General features: G+C 64.8%; 2 protein-coding genes across 3 annotated transcripts in view; one reads left to right on the top strand and one right to left on the bottom strand.

The window, feature by feature from the left end:
* Nucleotides 1-6051, top strand: part of STK11 (serine/threonine kinase 11) — a 32670-nt gene extending 26619 nt beyond the window's left edge. For both annotated transcript variants that reach the window (XM_058858427.1, XM_058858426.1), the window contains 3 exons: nucleotides 89-282; nucleotides 3900-4119; nucleotides 5273-6051. In XM_058858427.1, coding sequence (XP_058714410.1) covers nucleotides 89-282; nucleotides 3900-4108 — 403 coding nt within the window. In that variant the 3' untranslated portion in view covers nucleotides 4109-4119; nucleotides 5273-6051. The remainder of the gene's footprint in view (nucleotides 1-88; nucleotides 283-3899; nucleotides 4120-5272) is intronic.
* Nucleotides 5643-14425, bottom strand: CBARP (CACN subunit beta associated regulatory protein). The gene is made up of 10 exons (XM_058858415.1): nucleotides 13848-14425; nucleotides 11649-11720; nucleotides 10976-11121; nucleotides 10811-10872; nucleotides 10351-10516; nucleotides 10109-10283; nucleotides 9762-9914; nucleotides 9238-9436; nucleotides 8946-9129; nucleotides 5643-8618 (listed from the first exon to the last, which is right to left on the bottom strand). Exons 2-10 carry the CDS (start codon nucleotides 11694-11696, stop codon nucleotides 7433-7435), a joined length of 2319 nt encoding a protein of 772 aa, XP_058714398.1. The 5' UTR covers nucleotides 11697-11720; nucleotides 13848-14425; the 3' UTR covers nucleotides 5643-7432.
* Between the last annotated feature and the right edge of the window lie 39 nt (nucleotides 14426-14464).

Raw genomic sequence — 14464 nt, 5'->3', positions numbered from 1 at the left:
AATATTGGGGTGGGCTGGGGCCATCCTCACTGGAGGCCTGCTGCATGCCTTGTGCACTGACCCAGCTCTGCCCTCGGGCTCTCTGCAGCTGGTTTAGGAAGAAACACGCTCAGGCAGAGGCGCTGGTGCCCATCCCTCCCAGCCCCGAGACGAAGGACAGGTGGAGGAGCATGACGGCGGTGCCTTACCTGGAAGATCTGCATGGCTACAATGAGGAAGAGGATGATGACTTGTATGACATTGAAGATGATATCATCTACACTCAGGACTTCACAGTACCAGGTAGGGGAGAAGTGGGGGGGGGGGATTTTTTTGTGTTTAAAGCTTTATTTAGGAAAGGCCTCGAGATCCGAATAATCCTTTCAGCAGAGGAGGAGATTCTTGGTTGTGGAATGGTGTGAATGAGCCATGGTGCTCCAGATTCCTCAGTCCTTGATTTGATCAACCAGGATGCCCCTCCTGGTGTTACCCCTGTGCCAGCTTCTTCCCTTCTCCCAGGAACAGCTGCTGCTGGACTCTGCTGTTCAGCACAGTTAATTCTTTGGACCAGTTTTGCTAGAATGAATTATTTGTGAGCAGAGCTCTGAAATGACTCTGTCTCCAGGGTATGTGGCACACCTGGGGGATTCCCTGCATGTTGGGAGACTGGTCCCAGCCTGGCCCTTGCCTTCCTCAGCTCCATGTCCATCCCAGCCAAGCAGGGTGAGCCCCATGCAGGAAGGTGTCTGAGGTTAAGGATCACAATGGGAGCAGTGACACCAGGAATTTCACCCTCCTCACACAAACAGTGGCGTTTAAACCCAAATCAGAGCTGTCATGGCAGATGACAGGCAGATTACTGAAAGATCTTCCATGTTCTCTATGTAATTTGTGCTGTTTCAGAGGGATTAGGGACCTAAAGGATGAGAGGGGCTGCTGAGGTGGGATGTGCAGTGTTTGTGGTGGGCAGGAATCCCTTCAACACTGGGAACACGCTCGTGGGAGGAGCAGGGTGAGGAGGGTCCCAGCACAGACCCTCGGTGGGTTTGTGGGGCATTGCAGAGATGGGGGCAGCTGCAGAGGGAATAAATATGAATTTTTCCACCAAAGTCTTCCTGCAGCATCCCTTTGAACCTGCCCAGTGCTGCATTTCTAGCAGCGATCCCATATTAAAATATAAATTAAAAGCCCCCTTGTACATGGGAGATCAGCTCAGCTGTGGCTCTGCTGGGCAGCCAGAGCAGGAGTGTGAGTGACTCATGGGTGGGGGTGGGTTTGATGGGGGGGGAAAGAGGAAACCTCATTAAATCCTGTGTTCTTCAGAGGAAGAAGGGGCTTTGAGGAAGTGCTTTCATTTTTAAAGGGTTATTTAAAGATTCATGCAGCTCTGTGGGGAGATGTAAATGTTCCAAGCCCCTGGTTCAATCGGTGTTAAACATCCCATGCAGGGAAGTGCAGGGAGAGGATGGAGGAGAGGAAGGCTGTGGCCTGGAGGCAGAATCCTCTCCCCACTCTTCATGCAGTGAAGGGATGTGCTGGTCCTGCTGCTTTTGTGCTGTCTCAGGTCTAGAGGCTGAGCTCTGCTCTTTCCTGTCCTACATTAACCCCTCCACTGCTGCAGCCCCATCCTGCAGCACCTGCTCCTGAATTTTTCAGTCTGAGGCTGGAAAATACAGCCAGGACTGGAGCTTCTGAGCCAAGACTGGTGCTCAGGAAGGTGCATTCCTGGCTGCTCATGGTGCCTGTGTGCTCAGTCTGACAAACAGCAATTCAAAAGCTCTTTGTGGTGTTATTTCAAAACCTTTTTTGGTGCCTGAATGAGCTGGATGCAGAGCCATTAAGAATGTGAGGGGTGGCAGAGATGAGCAGGGATGAGCAGCCACGTTCCTGGTTCCTCTCTCAGCCCTCCCTTTATTTATTTTATTTTTAGCCCTGCTCGTGGTGAGGGTGAGGTGGGCAGGAGCTGCTCGGGCAGACACAGCGCTGGGTCAGCGGTTCCGCGGGGGCAGCAGTTGCCAAGACTTCAGCCCGTGCTGAATTTTTATTTTCATTAATTTGAACGTCAGCAACTGTCATTGGTGAAGGAGGTAAAATTAGCTCACGATTCACCTCCCTCCTTGGTATCCATAATAGACTCCCGGGACTGTGCTTTTGAAGCAAGGAAGGAGGGGAGGAGAGAAGAGTCACACAAAAGACAAATGAGCTGTTTGGATAGATTCTTTTTTCCCTCCCCAGTCAGAAATGTTAATTGACTTGGCCCGAGTTCAGCCGAGGGAGGGGAAGGAGAAGTGCTCAGCTTTGCTCTGAATGGGGTTGTTTGAGGCTCTGCAGTCGTGCTGGTGGGATGGAGGGATGGGAGGAAAAACCTGGAGCTCTGGGGGGCTGCAGCCAGGCTGACCCAAGGGAGCCCCATGCCTGGGGGCTCTGGGGCCGGTGTGTTCTTCTAGAACTTGGACCCCTGAGCCCTTTGCAGCCATCCCCCCTCCAGAGGGGCCAGGCACTGGAGGAATCCATAGCAGGGCCATGAGTTTTGTGCTCCTGAGCCTCCTGCTGTGCCAGTGACTTCCAGAGTGCCAGAGGCACTGGCACATGCTCTGGGGGGGACCAGAGCACCCCCATCACTACAGCCCTTGTGGTGAGCTGGGCCAGGAGCTGTGCTGCTCTGTAGTGCCACCAGCTCCAGCAGGGCCAGGGGTGGGTGCCCAGAACCAGGAGCTGTCTCTGGCCAGTCAGTCCCTGTCTGTTCTCGTGGCAGGAGTGCTCTGCTAAGCAGCCACAAGCCAGTGATTGGGAGCTGTGGCAACACTGGGAGCCATTGGGATGGATACAGGGGGAGATCCAGGAGGGAATGGATTGCACGTGTAACCCAGGATGCACCCACCCCTCCCTCCCCATCTCTGGCAGTGGCCAGGGATGATGTGGCAAGGCACAGGGGTCTGAGGAGAGACCCCCACTGTGCTCCCCCAGAGGAGAAGCAGCTCTCCCACCACCCCTGTGTGTCCCCCCCAGCTCCCAGCAGTGGGGTGATGCTGGCGCAAGCGGAGCTGACGTCCCGCCCGGCCTTGGCGGAGAAAGGATTGAGCATCCTTTAAAGAAAATTATACATAATCGTCTTACAGCCTTTGCTTCCACTCAAACCTCTGAGTCATAACTGAAGGGCCCTGGAGCGTGACGTTCCTGCTGGAAGGAAATTGCCTCGGCTGGATCCGGTGGGGGGGAGCCAGGGGCCTGAGGAAGCCTCTCCTCAGCCTGGTGTTGGGCTGGGGGCTGCGCCATGTCCCGGTGGGAGCATCCCGGGATGCAGCCACATCCCCCTGTCACTCCCCGAGTGAGGGGATGTGACCCAAGGTCCGGCTGTGGCAGCAGGAGATGCCTCTGGAAATGGCTCTTCACCTGCTCTGCTGAGTCACAGGGAGCTGAGGAGGGAGAGGGGCTGATGACACCCATCAGGGTGTTCCCTCAGGGGACAGTGACACACCTGAAGCCCAGCCCTGCTGGGAGAGACTGCACTGCCCCATTCTGCAAACACACACAGCCCCTGGGTACCCCAAAGTTGGTACCTGGGGCTGGCACCTGCAGAGAAGGCAGGAGGAAGGGGAATGACCTCATCCACCGCTGCCCCTCTGCTCCCCAGGGGATCCAGGCTGCTGCCTGAGGTCTGGGGCAGGGCACACAGTCTGGGGAGGAGGGGACACTGTGTCTGTGCTGGGGACCAAACCAGTCCTCGAGGGGAGCAGGGAGGTGCAGTCTCAGGCTCCCAGCCTTGCACATCCTGGGTTGGGGATCCCTCCCCTGCGCTCCTCTCAGGTGCAGGAACAGGTTCAGATTTTCCTCAGGAGCAGGATCCATCCCGGACACCGGGAAGGGGATGCTCCCTGAGCTTCTGCTGCCACCCCCTCACTGTGGCCGTTCCCTTGCAGGACAGGTGCCTGAGGAGGAGGCCGGGCAGAACGGGCAGAGCCGCGGCAAGGGGCTGCCCAAGGCCGTGTGCATGAACGGGACGGAGCCGGGGCAGCTGAGCACCAGGGCCAAGGGCGAGCGCCGGGCCAGCGCCTCCTCCAACCCCTCCCGCAAGGCCTGCTCCGCCAGCAGCAAGATCCGCAAGCTCTCCACCTGCAAGCAGCAGTGAGCTCTGCCCAGGTACTGCTGGGGCACTGCCAGGGTCTGCCCGAGGGAGCGGGGACACATCCGAGCCTGCCCCAGCCATGGGCAGAGGGAGGGAGTTGAGGGGTGTTTTGTAGTCTGGGTCCTGAGCATCCCTCTGGAGTCCCTGGTACCCAAGGCCTGGATGCCCTGGGGGATGCAGAGCCCAGGGGAGACCCCCACCATGTCCTGCTGTGCCCATCTGGCTCTGCTCTATTCTGCCCTGTCGTCTGAGATGTGCTGTAGTGATCCCTCTCTCCATTCCCTGGCACCAGCATCCCTCTGCCCTGCTCCCAGCCTCAAAATTGGATTTGGGGAGCACAGAGGGATGCCAAGCTCCAGGGTGTCCCCAGAGAGGCTCCCAGAGGACCTGCCCCTGGCCCAGGAGATAGCCCTGTCACCCACGGCCCGGCCACTGCCATGCCCAAGCCACTTCCAGGGGAAGCTGAGCCCACTCCCTGCTTCCCCCCCCTCCTTCCTGCTCCTTCCTCCCCAGCTCCAAGCCCTGTCCCCTCCTTCCCACCCCTCATTCATAACGGAGCCAGCAGTGACTCATGTTCAGCCTCATCCGCCCCCGGCCTCATGCTCGTCACAGCGCTGCTGGGGCTGAGCTCTGTTATCTCCTGGATCACGACCAGCTTTGTGGTGTGAAAAAAGCCCGAAATAAAAGCCGGATCCTCCCCCTGCAGCTGTCAGAGGCCCGTGGCAGCTCCATCTTTAATTCATGGGGGCAGTGAGTCACCTGCGGGGAGTCAGTGCAGCCGGAGCCTGGGATGGGGCTCCCCTGGACCTGCTGCTGCTCCTGCCCCTTCCTGCTCAGCTGCTGCTGGAAGGGGAAGCTCTGTGAGGGCTGCCCGAGCCTGGCTGGGTCACTCCCCCACTTAGCCTTTGGAAGGAAGGGAATGTTCCCCTCCGTGGCATACATGACATTCCTTGGCGCTGTTTTCTCCTCTGGGCTCACCTGGCTGAGGGACCATGTGCTGTAGGAGCCCCCAAAACATTCCAAGGACAACAGAGGCATCCTGAGCCGCTTGCTCCCATCCCAGGGTGCCAGAGGGAGCCCCAGAGCAGGGTGCAGGAGCAGAGCCAGCACCCCAAATTTGTCACCCTGTGCCCTCCCTAACCCCCCTTCTCTCTGTTCTCCCCACAGCGTCCCCAGGCCAGCCTGCGTCCCCCTCCTCACCCCAGCTCTGCCTCTCTCCTGGGACTGGACTGTGCTTGTGATCCAAAAGGAAACCAGAGGAAACCAACCAAGGAGCCCCCCCTTCCCTCCCTGCACCCCCTGCTCCGGCCAGCGCCAGGACACGAAGCTGCAGTGGCTGGACCTTCCCCACCGGACACCTGGAAGTTGAACTCTGCGGCTGCCAGGACGCTGCCCCCCTCCCCCCAATCACTCTTTGCCAATCAAGACACTGATTCTGTTTTTAATTTTGCGATGGGAAGGGTGGGATGAGGGGTTGGGGGGGTGGGACCCTCCCCCTTCCCCCTGCCGGGCCCCCCCCCGGCCATGTAGAGTCGTGCAAAGCCATTGCCGTGCACTTTATGTTTTAGACTACTGTTATATATTATATATTTTCCTCTTTTTTTTTTTCTTTTTTTGTTTTTTTTTTCTTTTTTGTTTTGTTTTGTTTATATTTGCGGTATATTTAGAGATTCCTACACATCGTGATGTGTTAAAATAAACCAGATGAGGAAAAAAAACCAAACAAACAGGTATTAAGACAAAGCAGAACTCTATTATACCTGCATGCTGCACGGGGGCTCAGAGGGGCTCAGAAGGGAACAGGGCCCAGGAAGGGCTCAGAGTCTGGGAGGAATCCAAAGGGATTGGGGCGCTGGCAGCCACTTGGCTTTTTTTCTGCTTTTTTTTTTAATTTTTTTATTTTTTTCCCTCCTTTTTTTCTTTTTTTTTTTTTTTTTTCTTTTTTTCTTTTTTTAAAGAAAAATAAAGTGAAAACAGCAGGTGGGTTTCATGTCCTTCCTCCTGCAGCAGGTGGGCACGACCAGCCCCTCCTCCTCCTTTTCCTTTTGGAAAGGCAAAGCCCCCCCAGGCAAACCCTACACTTGTGGGGCAATGCCAAGCCTGGAGCCCCCCTGCCCCAACCCTCCCACCCCCACAACAGGCACCATTCCAGGGGGCAGAAGGTAAGAAAAGAGCTCAGAGACGTCACGGTTGGTTTTGGTTTTTCTCCTTTGTTTATAGACTTAAAAACGCAGAGGTGATGGAGGGAGGGCTTTGGGCAGAGCCTGCGCAGAGGGGAGGAGCAACCCGGCCTCTACTCGCATGCAATGGGGGTTTGGGGGGGCCCTGCCTGTCCCCCCCCCGCTGCCGAGTCCCAGGTGCCACAGCCAGGGCTGGGCTGGGGCGGTTTCTTTTTTTTTTTCCTCTTTTTCACCCGTCCTTTGAAACACAAATAAAAACCCAATAAAAAGCAAACACACCCCACCCCCTGCACCCCGGAGCAGCAGCCACCTCTGTAAAAATGAATAAATATCCTCGAGCCCCCACTGAGCTCCTGGGGTGGTGGGGGGCACTGGGGGTCACCCACAGCACACGCTGGGGACGCCCCACTCTGCTCTCCCCCTGTACCCTGGGCCAGGGGGCAGCACCAGGGGCAGGCACCAGGCAGCCCCCACCCCTCCGGGGGGTATTTTTGGGGTCGATCCTGCCCCCCCCAGCCCTTGGGCTGCCACTTTGGGTCCCCCCAGGCGGTGCTTGAGCCCCTCAAGAATCCCCCTGGCCTAGGCCCCCTGCTTCCAGTTTAGATCCCAGGCTCCCTGCAGATCTTGGGCAGGAGGGGTTTGGGATTGAGGAGGTGACTTCCCCCCTCCCCAAACTGCCCCCTGGCCAGGGTGGCACCGCAGCATCCCCGGAGCGGGGACACCCAGCTCCGGCCCCTTCCTGGCGGGGACATTCCCGGCCGGACGAGAGGCTTATTGCTTGTAAAACCACGGAGAGAGGGGAGAGCGGAGGTGCCACGGGGGCTCAGCGGGGTGGGAGCTTCAGCAAAGTCCCTCAGCGCTGACCCCCGGCCAACGCTCGGCTTCTCCTCCGTGCCCCGACCCCCGGGGCTCCCCCAGCCCGGGCCCTCGCTCCCGGGAGCCGGGGGGCTCGGCCACCCCACGCTACCGGACCCCCGTGCTGGGGGTACAGCCAGGGGCCCCCACGTGCCCTCCTGGCCTTCCCGGGCCAGGATCCCTTCCCGCACCGGGCACCCCGTGCCGGCAGCAGGAGGGGATGGAGCCCCGAACCCTGGTGGGGGCCGAGCCCCCCAGCCCCGTGCTGGGCTCTCTCCCCCTCACGCTGGGCCTAGACCGTGCTGTGGTCAGGGGGGGCATCACTGGCTGCCACGGCCACCGTGCACTCGGGGGTGTCTCTCTCTGCCGCTTTCCTCAGGTGCCCATAGAGCCGCTCCTCCAGGCCGCCGGCGATCTTGTCCATCAGCTCCGAGCCGGAGCCCAGCCCCAAGCACCTCCCGGGGCCGGGGCAGTCATCGTCCTCAGGGGGCTCGGAGCCAGCCTTGGGCTCGGGGGCTGCCTCTCCGGGCTCCTCCACGATCACCTGGATCTCGGGGTCAGGCAGCGCCGGGGCAGGGGGGACCCCATCGGCCGCCTCGGCCGCCTCCTCGTCGCCGGCGCTGACGATGCGGGGCAGGGGGCTGTGGAACCGGGAGTCCAGGGGATAATTGGCGCTGTCGCCGCGGCGCAGGGGCGTCCGGTGCCGCTCCAGCGCCGGGTACCGCACGCCGGGGTCGCTGAACTGCTTGGTGTGCTGCCACTGCTTGCGCAGGTGCGTGCGGGAGCGGTGCTTCCCCCGCAGCGGGGACTCGTCGAACTGCGGGTCGTGGCGCACGAAGGCGTTGAACAGCGCGTCCGTCTTCTCGTCGATGCTGTAGTCCCGCCGGGGCAGCCCCTCCCGCCCCGGGAACATCTGCCCGTACGGGGACCAGGCCAGGGGGCTGTGGGGACGGAGGTGTCCCCCACCCGCTGCGCCCAGGGTCGTGCTCCCCCCCTCCTCCTCTTCCTCATCTTCCTCCTCCTCCTCCTCCTCCGGCTCCCGGCCCTCGAAGCTCTCGAAGATGGTTCCTTTCCGCCCGGCGCTGGTGAAGCAAATGCGCTTCTCGGAGGCCGTCTGGTCCTTGGGGGGGCCCTCCTCGCCCCCCCGGCTGGGCGCCTCGATGGAGGCGTAGCCGCTGTCCATCTGCAGCAGCTTGCGTGTGCCGGGCTCCGACTCCTCCGGCTTGGGCCGACCCCAGAACTTCTCCTCGGGGCCTTCAGCCTCGTCCAGGGAAGGGGAGGGGCAGGGGGGCACGCCGCTGGCGGAGGAGACGCTGTCCCCGCCGTCGCTGCGCACCGAGTCCTGGTCGTTGCTGCGCTCGGAGGCCGCGTACAGCTCCAGCGAGGCGCGCAGGCTCCAGATGTCGTGGTAGGCGCTGGGCTGCTCGGGCACGCCGGACTCGCCGGGGCTGCCCGCGCCGCCCTCGCCCGGCTCTAGCCTGCGGGCACCACCCCGGTGTCACATCAGGGACCGGACAGACCCCGCAGGCAGCGGGCAGGGATGTGCCAGCCCGGCCCCTGCAGGCTCCACAGCGGTGCCGTGGTGCCACCCGGTCCTCCATGCTGTCCCCACCACCGTGCCCGTGCCCCAACCCAACCTCCCCATCACCAGCAACCCCCCCCGGACCCCTCACCCCAGACCCGGCTGCCCCACCAGAGCCGTAGAGGTGGGAGCCCCCCATGCCCAGGGCAGCACGGGGGTCCCTCGGTGCCTTCCCGGTGCCCGGCTCACCCATCCCCGTCCCCTCTTATCTACTGAAAAATACCTGCCGAGAGAGGGTGGGGGGCTGGCGGGGGAGGGCAGGAAGGGGCCCCCCGCGGGGTGGAAGGCCACGTCATCCGTGTGGGCAATGTACTGGATGATGTCGGTCTGATGAGGGTCCCGGTCCTCTTGGTCCATGCTCTCGCTGGCTGCCCGCTGCCTCTGGAACTGCCGGCGCTTGGGGGACCCTGGGGGGCGCAGGGCAGGGCTGGGGGGGAAAACCCAACCGGCACCACCAGCCCCCCACCCACACATGTCCACATCCCCCTGCACGGCCCCGCAGGGCCCCCGCTGACCTCTGGTGTCCAGGCTGGACGCCCGCTGGGTGCTCTCCAGCTTCCACTTCTTGATCCTGAAGTAGGGGCTGGCCCCGTCCAGGCTGGCGTGGCGGCGCAGGCGGGTGAAGAACTGCAGGACGGTGCCCTGGGGAGGGGTCGGGGGGGGCTCCCCGGGGCCGGCACTGCCCGCCCCAGCACTCCTGGGTGCTGCTGTGAACTGTGGGCACGGGGGGCCGTGAGTGCCCGCTCGGACCCAAGCATGCCCCCCGCCCCAGCCCCCCCGCATCCCACTCGGCTCCTTTGTCCGCTCCGCAGAGCTGGGCTGCAGCAGATGCACAAATGTCCCCCGGGGCAGGGATGAGGCGGGGGGGCAGAGCCTGTTTCTAGCTGGATGCCCACGTCTCTCCCTGAGCCCTGGCACGGAGCGGGGGGGCAGGGCTGGGATCTGGAGGAGCAAGGAGGGAGCAGGACAGGACCCTTGGGGCTGTGCAGGCTGGGAGCCCCTTCCCCCGGCCAGTCCCGGCCCCCGCCCCAGCACTCACCGAGGGTCCCTCCCCGGAGTCGGAGGAGGCGGACGGGCTGGCCTCTGTGAAGCTGGTGTCCACGGTGGAGTTGTAGGTGTCCCCGGGCAGGGCAGAGCTGGGGCCCACGGCATGGCTGGGGAGCACTGGCCGGGGCAGGGCCCCCGCGGGGGGCTGCAAGGCAGAGCACGCTCAGGGGGGCTGCACGAGAGTGGGGACCAGGAGGGGCCCCTGCACCCCAGAACCTCCTGTCTCTACTTCCAGCAATGCCCTGAGACTCCCACCCTGGGCCCAGCAGTGCCTCCCTGGGGTGCTGTAGGACACCTGGCCCCCATGTCCCACCTGTCCCTCGGGCGCTGGGGGCTCACCTGGAAGATGGCAAGACCAGGCTTGGGCGGGGGCAGGCGGGGGGTCATGGCCAGGCTGTTCTCACTGGACTCACACTCGTGGATGGTGACAATCTTGAGGGCAGGCGGCGGGAGGTGCAGGTGAGTCAGGCGGGCGTTCTTCAGGTGGTGGAAGTCCCCCTCTGTCAGTGTGTACCTGTGGGACAGCTGGGTCAGGAGGGGAAGCCCCAACCCCCTGTCTCCCACTCAGCTCAGAGCTTCACCTCCTCCCCTTCTCCTGGGACTTCTTGCCCTGGTCAAAGAGCGCAGCCTCGTTGAAGGAGACGCGCCGGGCAGTGGAGGAGCTGGAGGACAGGAACCGCTCGCTCTCCGCATCCCGGTAGCTGGAGGACGACAGGCACTCGGGGTCCTCCGCTTTGCCGGTGATATCTGCAGAGAAGGGGGTCGGCAATCAGTCCCCCCCCCCCACCGTGGTGCTCCCCAGCTTCCCCAGCTGAGGCTTGGCAAACTTGCTGCCCTCATGGCCTCAATGCCAGCCCGGAATTCCCTGCTGCCAGTCCCGCGCCACAGCCAGGGATGGACAATGGGGGGCACAAGGGGTATGTGGTGGTCACTGTCATGAGGCCGGGGGCTGCACCTTGGGAGGGGAGGGACCAGGAGCTGCCTCACCCCCCTCCCCAGAACCTGGGATGCAGCTGGGGGTGGTCAGCGCAGGTCACTCACCCTGCGCCTGCTGCGAGTCATCCAGGTAAGTGGTGTTGGTTTTCTCGGGGTCATCGCTGGCTCTGCAGGGGGAGGAGGGTCAGAGGTGCCCGGGCCAGCCCCCCGTCCGCGACCCTCCTCGTGGTGCCACACACCCTGGGGACGGTGGCATCACCTCTTGCCCACCTGGAGTGCCGGCGGTCGGCCTCGCAGCAGCGGCGGCAGATGATCAGGATGCCCGAGAGCAGGACCAGTGTGCCCCCGATGAAGATGGAGAGCAGGGCGAGGAGCAGCACGTATCCATCCTGAGGGGACACCTCACCGGGCACCGCCTGCCCGAGGCCGAGGAGCTGAACCGCGGGGACCTCGGCCCACCCCAAACCTGCCCCCACCGCGCTGACGCCAGCGCTGCTCCCCAGAGCCGCCGCGCCCCCCCACCCCCCGCCGCCCCCGGGCCCTGCCTGCACCAAGGCAACGCAGACGGGGGGGGCTGAGCCGCCCGCGGCCCCCGCGCCGAGCGGGAGTGGGAACGGGGTTGGGGATGGGGACGGCGACAGGACCCCCAACCCTGCCCCACCGCGGGGGTCGGTGCTCGCTCTCCCTGCCCGGAGGAGAGGGGCTGATCCGGCAGCAGCCCCCAGGCCGCTGGACCCCCAGAGCATCCCAGCGGTGCCCAGGACACGGAGAGCTGTCACCCACTCACGGCACTGGCAGAGCAGGGGGTGACAGCGGGGCTGCTGCCGTGCCCCCCACGGCAGCGACGAGAACCCCACAGCTCCCAACATGCATCCCCCCTCCCGCGGGAGGCTGGCGGCGTGGGGAGGGGCGGCACAGACAGGCAGGGACAGGCAGCACTCACCGTGGCGCTCTCGGTCGCGTTGTCCCAGGGTGTTGGGTCATCGCTCATGGTCTGTCCCGGCCCGAGCGTGTCCTGGGACGGGGGGAGACAGAGGGAGGCACCGGCCGGGACGGCGGGGCCGGGCCGGGGGCGGCGGCGGCGGCTCCTGCCCGGCCCCTGCCCGGCACCGCGGTGCGGAGCTGCCGGGAGGGACCGGGAGGGAGGGACCGGGATGGAGAGATGGAGGGAGGGACCGGGATGGAGGGATGAAGGGAGGGTGTGCTCAGGGGAAGGATGAAGGGATGGAGGGTGTGGTCAGGAGGGAAGCAGGGATGGACGGATGGAAGGATGGGGAGGAGGGGGCAGAACCGCTGCCCCTCCCCAGAGAGCCCCTCACCCCCGCCGGGCACAGCCACCCCCCGCTCCCAGCCCCCGGAGCACGGAGCGGCCACGGTCCCCACGCCCGGCTGGGGCCGGAGCCCCCAAACGGTGGCTGGTGCTGGTGGTCAGAGCTGGCCCGGGGGGTGAAGTCCCTGCCCCAGGTCCGGGGTGACACCGCGCTGCCGTCCCCGGGGGCCAAACGCAGCCCCAGCCCCGCCGCCGAGGGACCCCCTGCCCGCGGAAGCTCGGGGGGAGCCGCGCTGGGGGCTCCCGGCAGGGATGGGGGGCAGGTGGCCGCCCCACAGCTCGTGGCGTGGGTGTCGCCGGAGCGCGACGGGTGACGCTCGTGAGTCATCCCGAGAGCGGCTCCGTCACCGGGCTGTCCGCGCGGGGGGGACACCGAGGGGCCGGGGGGGCCGGGCCGAGCTCCTGAGGAGCGAGAGCCGCCAGGACAGGGGTCCCACTCCCCTCCGCGGCATCGGCCCTGTGGCCTTTGGGGACCCGGCGGGGACCTCGTCACCCTCCTGCGTGTCCGGCCCTTCCCGGGGGCTGCCGAGCTCCAGCTCCCGCTGCGAGGCCGTGGGTCCCCTCCGTGGGTCCCCTCCGTGGGTCCCCTCCGTGGGTCTCCGGGCTGCTGAAGGGGCTGAACCTGAGCTGGGTGGGCGATGCTGTGTCGGAGACCCCCGGAGAGGGCAGGGGTGGGCACTTGGAAGCCGCTCAAAATTAGGTCAGTGAAAAATGTGAATGGAGCCCGTGAAGGGGTGGGGACTGTCACTCGTGGGGACAGCGCAGGGGTGGCCGTGTCGCAGCTGGCAGTGAGGGACGGTGATGGCTGAGGCTGCCCTGTCACAGGTTGGGGTTTCAACCCCTTGGAGGGATATCGGGATGTCGGGGGCCTCCCGAGGCGGAGGACCCCCTGCCCACACCGGCCCTCGGGCATCTCCGAGCTGGTGGGATGCAGCACGAGGTGAAGGGACCCATCCCGCGACCCCTGAGAAAGGGTAAGGGGATGGGGGGTCCCGCTTCCGACCACATGGGGGGACCCCGGGCGAGGGGCTGCGGCTCCACGCGGGATGAGCGCCCCACGGGGGGGATCCCTATGGGGCATCCTCCGGCCCCAGGCGGGGGGCGCGGGGGGCCGGGGGGAGCGGGAAGAATGTCCCTCCTGTTCCCCATCATGGAGGAATCCCGTCTCCATGGCGACCCGGCAGGAACAGGACGGCCATTGTCTGGAGGAGGGGGCCGGTCCCCGGGCTGTCCCCCCCGGGGGGGACACGGGGCGGGACCCGGGGTCGCCGCCAGTGCCCGGGGCGGGGGCTCGGGGTCGGGGGACCCCGGTGGTGCCGCGCCTCCGCACGTGGGAAGGGGGGCGGGGGGCGGGCCGGGGCTGCGCCCCACGCGTGTGTGCGACCCACGGGGTCCCGCTGGACCGGGGATGGGCTGGGGGCGTGGGGGGGACCCGCTCTGCCCCCTGTGATTGCAGGCCCGCGCCCCAGCCCGGTGACGGGGATGCAGTCAGGGATGTGGGACGGGGATGCAGGCAGGGATGCGGGATGCAGGCAGGGATGCGGGATGCAGGCAGGAATGTGGGGCAGGGATGGAGACAGGCATGTAGGATGCGCGATGAGGGATGCGGGCAGGGATGTGGGACAGGGACGTTGGGCAGGGATAAGGGATGCAGGCAGAGCTGGTGACAGGGCTGCCGAAAGGGCTGCTGACAGCGAGGCAGGAGCCCCCGGGACCCCTACGCGCGGTAGGGCGTGATGGTCTCCCCTCGGTCGGGCCGGCTCCCTGTGTCGCGATAGGGGCTGTCGCGAGGCGGCGGAGCCAGACACTCACCTACAACCGAGACCGGGGCTCCATCGCCGCCGCTGCGCTCGGTGCGGCGGGGCGGCCCCGGGATTTATGAATGAACCGGAGCCGCCCCCGCGCGGCGCGGGCGTCACGTGGGGACAGGGGCTGCCCCAGCCCTGCCTGCACCAGCCCTGCCTGTCCCCCCTGCCCCTCTGCCTGTGCCCCCTGCCCCTCTGCCTGCCCCACAGTCCTGCTCTAACTCCTGCCTGCACCTCTGCCCGTACCTCTGCTTTTATTCTTGCCTGCCCCAGCCCTGACTACACCTGTCGGCCCCAGCCCTGACTGCACTCCTGCTTGCATCCCTGCCTGCACCAGCCCTGCCTACATCAGCCTTGCCTCCACCGCTGCCCTCACATCTGTCTGTACCAGTCCTGCCTGCACCTCCTCCACCTGCATCCCTGCCTGCATCCCTGCCTGTACCACTCCTGCCTGTACCACTCCTGCCTCTACCCCTGCCTGCTCCATACCCCTGTCTGCATTCCTGTCCCACCTCCCTGTCTCCATCCCCGCCCCGGAGCTCCCCGAGCCGCTGGGGCACGGCCGGACCGGGGCCGGGGTTGCGGCGGCCCCTCGGTGCGGAGGCGGAGCGGGCCCCCCCGCCC

Source organism: Poecile atricapillus, chromosome 28 (assembly GCF_030490865.1).
Source record: "Poecile atricapillus isolate bPoeAtr1 chromosome 28, bPoeAtr1.hap1, whole genome shotgun sequence".
Taxonomy (NCBI): Eukaryota; Metazoa; Chordata; class Aves; order Passeriformes; family Paridae; genus Poecile; species Poecile atricapillus.
Note: the sequence above shows the minus strand (reverse complement) of the source record. Positions and strands in the feature narration are given on the sequence as shown.

Coding starts and splice junctions, on each gene's coding strand:
- CBARP (XM_058858415.1), bottom strand. CDS start 11,696: ATGAGCGATGACCCAACACCCTGGGACAACGCGACCGAGAGCGCCACG. Junction 9,915..10,108: donor CTGGTCTTGCCATCTTCCAG/GTGAGCCCCCAG, acceptor TCTGCCTTGCAG/CCCCCCGCGGGGGCCCTGCC. Junction 8,619..8,945: donor CCCCCACCCTCTCTCGGCAG/GTATTTTTCAGT, acceptor TGGTGCCCGCAG/GCTAGAGCCGGGCGAGGGCG.